The sequence below is a fragment of the Etheostoma spectabile genome, chromosome 20 (genome assembly GCF_008692095.1).
Source record: "Etheostoma spectabile isolate EspeVRDwgs_2016 chromosome 20, UIUC_Espe_1.0, whole genome shotgun sequence".
Lineage (NCBI taxonomy): Eukaryota > Metazoa > Chordata > Actinopteri > Perciformes > Percidae > Etheostoma > Etheostoma spectabile.
The window spans coordinates 19,612,585-19,618,404 of NC_045752.1; the positions used below are offsets into that span (position 1 = coordinate 19,612,585).

Below are 5,820 nucleotides of genomic sequence, written 5' to 3' on the forward strand. Positions count from 1 at the left end.
TCAGGCTGGAATCAAGGTTCACTGAGTGGGGGTGAGGACGAGTATTAGTCCCAGGCTTCACAAAAACTCCATTCAAAAGCTTTTTTCTGTTCATCACTCTATCTTCCACATCCTATTATCCCATCCTTCTTTCCTTCTCCATCCTTCTTCCATCTTCTTCCATCCTTCTTCCGTCTCCCATCATTCTTTACATCCTTTTCTTTTTCTTCTTTCTTTCTCCATCCTTCTTAACTTCTTTCTTTCTTCCACTCCTTCTTTCCTTCTGCCCATCGTTTTCCATCTCTTTGTCTTCTTCCCATCCTTCTTTCCTTCTTCATCATCTTCCTCCTCTTTCTTCTTCCCATCCTTCTTTCTTCTTCCCATCCTTCTTTCCTTCTTCTTCTTCTTTCATTCTCTTCTCATCTGTTCTTCTTCCCACCTTCTTCCCATCCTTCTTCCTTCCTTCTTTCTTTCTTCCATCCTATTCCTCTTTCTTCTTCCATCTTCTTCTTTCTGTCCCATCCTTCTTTCTTCCTTCTTTTCTTTCTTCCCATCTGTCTTCCTTCTTCCCATCCTTCTTTCCATCTTCTTTCTTTCCTTCTTTCTTCTTCCATCTTGCTTCCTCTTTCTTTCTTTTCCCATCCTTCTTTCCATCCTTCTTTCTTTCCTTCTTTCTTTCTTCCCATCCTTCTTCCCATCCTTCTCTCCATCCTTCTTTATTTCTTCCCATCTTTCCTTCTTTCTTTCTTCCCATCTTTCCTTCTTTCTTTCTTCCCATCTTTCCTTTTTTCTTTCTTTCTTCCCATCTTTCTTTCCTTCTTTCTTTCTTCAGGATGAACTGGACCTGACAGATGAGAACAGAGCCACCATGTTTTCTTTGCCAGCAGAGAAGAAATGGCAGCTCTACTGCAGTAAGAAAATGGTGAGAAACTATAACTGCTGCTTTATATAAAGAGAAATATGAGATAACATTTGAATATCGCGACAACAACATCACATGCGAGTAATAAACCCATAACAAAGTGTTCGGTTCTGCTGCTTTAAGTATTCTCCTCAAATACAACACACACGTGAAAGGAAATCATTTCCAACATTTAATTTCAACAGTGAACAAATTGAACATTGAATTGAATATAAAAGGCATCACAGTGACAGTTTTCTACTGATGTTTTCTTTTAACTTACTCCAAGACGTGGCTGTAGCCTGGTCAGTAGGAGAGTTGGGTCGGGAACCGGAGGGTTGCTGGTTCCAGTCCCCATACGGTCCAGATCAAATGTATGGTGGTGGACTGGTAGCTGAAGAGGTGCCAGTTCACCTCCTGGGCACTGCCAAGGTGCTCTTGAGCAAGGCACCAAACCCCCAACTGCTCGGGGCGCCTTTCCGTGGCAGACACACCCCCCTTGTGTATCATTAGACGCATGTGTAATGTGTGTAATAACAACAGAGTGTAATTATGGAAATGGAAATTAACTGTTGTCGATCCAGACTACCCTGACCCAGCTGTGTGTGTGTGTGTGTGTGTGTGTGTGTGTGTGTGTGTGTGTGTGTGTGTGTGTGTGTGTGTGTGTGTGTGTTGCAGGAGGCCGAGGAGAATAAAGGAGCAACCAGATGGCCAGAGTATTATATTGACCAGCTCAGGTCCATGGCTGCTGTGAGTAACACCGTTTATTCACTTTATTACCAATTTCCTTAAAAACAAATTTAAAGAAATGCTGATGATGAAAACACATTGATGATTTTTAAAGACACTTTTGAATGACAACGTTAATTTAAATGTTATTGCAGTTTATTTTAACCTTATTTCAGCTGATATTATAAACCACATTCACCACAATGCACTAAGAGCAACCTGGATTTTTGTATTTCCATACTGCATATATTCAAATATTTGTTCTTATATTTCATTCCTATTATTATTTAATGTATATTGTAAGCATGTATATTGTATCCTAATATTTCATTTATATTTATAATCTGTGCTGTGCATGTGTGACTTTTTGTCCTGCTGTAAACAAACCATCATTTCCCATTTTATTGGGATCAATATCTATCTGCTACCTGCGTCTGTCTATCTATCTATCTAATCTATTCAATCTAATCTATCTATCTATTCTATCTATCTAATCTATCACTATCTATCATCTATCTATCTATCTATCTATCTATCTATTTATAGCTGTCTACCTGTCTATCTTCTATCTAATCTTCTGTCTGTCTGTCTATCTATCTATCTACTATCTATCTATCTATCTATCATCTATCTATCATATCTGATCTATCTATATACTATCTACTATCTATCTGTCTGCGTCTGCTCACTCTCTATCTATCTATCTATTTATCTGTCTACCGGTCTCTCTATCTATCTGTCATTCTATCTATTTCGATATCTATCTATCTATCTATTAATCTGATCTACCTGTCTACTTACTATCTATCTAGCTACTTTCTGTCTATCATATCTATTTATCTGTACGCTATCTATCTATCTATCTATTCATGTCTGTCTATCCATCCATTTCCATTTTCTACATCTATCTATCTATCTGTCTGTCTGTCTGTCTATCTATCTATCTATCATCTACTCTACTTATTATCTAATCTGTCTACCTGTCTATCTCATCTATCATCTTCTATCTATCTATCTTACTCTATCTATCTATCTATCTATCTATCTATCCTATCTATCTATTACTGTCTACACCTGTCCTTCATCTATCTATCATCTCTATCTATCATCATATCTATCTTCTATCATCTCTACTTCTACCTGTCTACCTGTCTATCTATCTATCTATCCTTATCTACTCATCTACCCGCTCTGTACCTATCTATCTATCTCCATCCTATCTATCTATCTTCTATCTATCTAGCTATCTATCTATCTCATACTATCTATCCTATCATACTATCCTGTCTATCCTATCTATCTACATCTATCTATCTATCTGTCTGATCTTCTCTTCTATCTATCATCTATCTATCTATACATCATCTACGTCTGTCTATCTATCTACTCTAGCTATCATCGATATCTATATCTCTATCTACTATCATCATCTATCTACGTCTACTGCTCTGTCTATCTCTATCTATCTATCTATCTATACTACCTGTCTGTATCTATCTAATCACTATCTGATCTATCTATCTACTATCTATCTATCCTATCATGTCATACCTGTCTATCTATCTATCTATCTATCTATCTATCTACTGTCTACCTGTCATACCTGTCTAAATCTATCTATCTATCATCTATCTAGTCTACTCTGTCTATATATCTATCTCATCTATCTATCTATCTATCTATCTATCTATCTATCTATCGTCTATCTACACTGTCTACTCTATCTATCTATCTACTATCTATCTATCTATCTCTGTCTACCTGGTCTATCATATCTAACATCTATCTTCTATACCTATCTATCTATCTATCTATCTAAACCAACATTTAGTTCCAGGAGCCAAAGGGACAGCGCCCAACTCTCTTTGTTATTGCCTCATATGTTATGAGTTGTGAGACATTATTTAATTTCCCCCTCTCTTTTCCAGAGGAGGACTCTCCTGGCACAGGAGGACGAGGAAGAGCAGGGGAGACACACTATCGTAGACGGTCTCAAGACAGCACTGCGAACGCAGCCAATGAGGTACAATTCCTGCTCTCACACACATTATTCTGAAAATATAGACACACATAAAACTTTATTACGGGCTCATGGTCCAAGGAAATGACAATACATACAACACTTAACCCATGCAGTATATAATCCCAGGGGACTAGTACAATTTCAGAACATATAATATCTAAAAAGAAATATATGTACATAAATCTATACATAATCTATACATTTGTGCCACTGTCTTTATATCTCACACTGACAATGAACAGTACTAAATTCACTCCTTCATAATTTGCACTCTTAATTGCACTTATTGCACTCATGCCTCTATATTGTTTCTGTTTAGAGCATGTATATATTAGTGTGTATATATTAGTGTGTATATATTGTTTGGTTGGTTTTGTATGTGGAAGCGCATTGCGAGCAACCATGTTCCAAAGGAAAATTCCCCGTATGTGTCCTCATACCTGGAAAATAAAGCTGATTCTGATTCTGATTCTGAATCTGATGTTGGATAAAACCAAGATAATCTCATTCATAGACGCATCAAGTTGGCGGATTCCTTCATACACACGTTTTCTTATTGTAGCTTGAAGTGTACTAACTTGTGCAGACACAGACATCTCTCATCTCGCTTTAAACAGCATCAGAACACACACTTGACTTATGTGCAAGGATATTTGACGCGTGTATAAATGTTACAGCACTGTCTGTAAATATCATCATTATCCAAAATGCCCAAGATATTTCATTCAAATGTCGAGATCATTGCCCGCCAATTTGAAAATGTCAGAATCTGATTCCCTATGGAGCGACAGATCAACACAACGCCCTTGCATTGTATTTGTAGAGATTCACCAAAGCCTAATTTCCCATTCCCGTGACGGCAGTGGCCTAAACAATCTTAACGAGCCATTCTGATTTCATCACCAGGTTTGTGACGCGATTTATCGACCTGGATGGCCTGTCTTGCATCCTGAATTTCCTGAAGTCAATGGACTACGAGACCAGCAACTCTCAGGTCCACACGTCGCTGATCGGCTGCATCAAAGCTCTGATGAACAACTCTCAGGGTAGAGCTCACGTCCTGGGTCACTGCGAGAGCATTAACATCATCGCACAGAGTCTCACCACTGAAAGCATCAAAACCAAGGTACGTACCGAGCATTCAGAACCAAAATAATGACAAAACCAAGAACAGCATATTGGAATTCTTTCCAAATCTATTAAAAAGAAAAACAACACAGTTTTATGAGCATGCAAAACAAAACATGCAAGAATAAGATCCAACTTTCATTACCATGGATGTAGAGCCACTCGGCCAACCACGCCAAAACACTTATTTATGAACTTCAAAATTCAACGGAAAATAATGTAGAAATGAAATAGCACAACATGGTGTCAACATAAAACACAGCGCTTTCAAGCCGGTGAGCCGAGTTCACTTTGCAGCAAAAAGAAAAAACGACCCGGAAATTCTCATCAATTTCTCGGGGGTGTTTAATCCAAACCGTGATCTTTCCCCTAAACTTAACCAGTCGTTTTGGTGACTGAACTTATCTGTCACCGCCTTATGCTGCTCACCTTTTCTGGCTAAACACCTGCCGCTGGTAGGCAGCGTCCTGGAGCTCTGTAGCAGCCAAACCAGCATCCGCCGCTCAGATTTTGTCGTTCTATGGCGCTATGTGTTCATGTTACAGCGCTGTGCTTAGTTTAAAATACTTCTATTTTAGGCATGTGGTCTATTGCCGGGGGTAAAAAAAAGAATTCAGCAGAGGCTCAGAGAGTTATGAACACACGACCTTTGTGGTCGTGTGGTTTGGTGGATTTGTTGTTTCTTTAAAGTCCTCATACTATGCTTTTGGGCTTTTTCCCTTTTCCTTTATTGTGTTATATATCTTTTTTATGCACGCTGTAGGTTTACAAAGTCAAAAAGGCCTTACCTAGGTCCTGTCAGGGCAAGCCCTCATACTCTACTTCTGACTGGCTAGTAGTCCTTACCTAGGTACTGTCAGGGCCCTCATACTCTACTTCTGACTGGCTAGTAGTCCTTACCTAGGTACTGTCAGGGCCTCATACTCTGCTTCTGACTGGCTAGTAGTCCTTACCTAGGTAGTGCACATGTGTGACTCCCAACAAAGATGGAACAGACGTGAGATGTCTCACTCTGTAGCTAAAACGGAGAGCTCAACACACAGGGGGAAAAGAGGAGCTG

The 5,820-nt window shown here is 38.9% G+C and overlaps 1 protein-coding gene across 1 annotated transcript in view; it reads left to right on the plus strand.

Annotated features, from left to right (window-relative positions):
* daam1a (dishevelled associated activator of morphogenesis 1a) overlaps positions 1–5,820 on the plus strand; it is a gene marked incomplete in the record, with an annotated part of 41,875 nt that overhangs the window by 13,042 nt on the left and 23,013 nt on the right. The window contains 4 exon segments of the mRNA XM_032499811.1: positions 812–901; positions 1,559–1,630; positions 3,538–3,632; positions 4,539–4,758. Coding sequence (XP_032355702.1) covers positions 812–901; positions 1,559–1,630; positions 3,538–3,632; positions 4,539–4,758 — 477 coding nt within the window.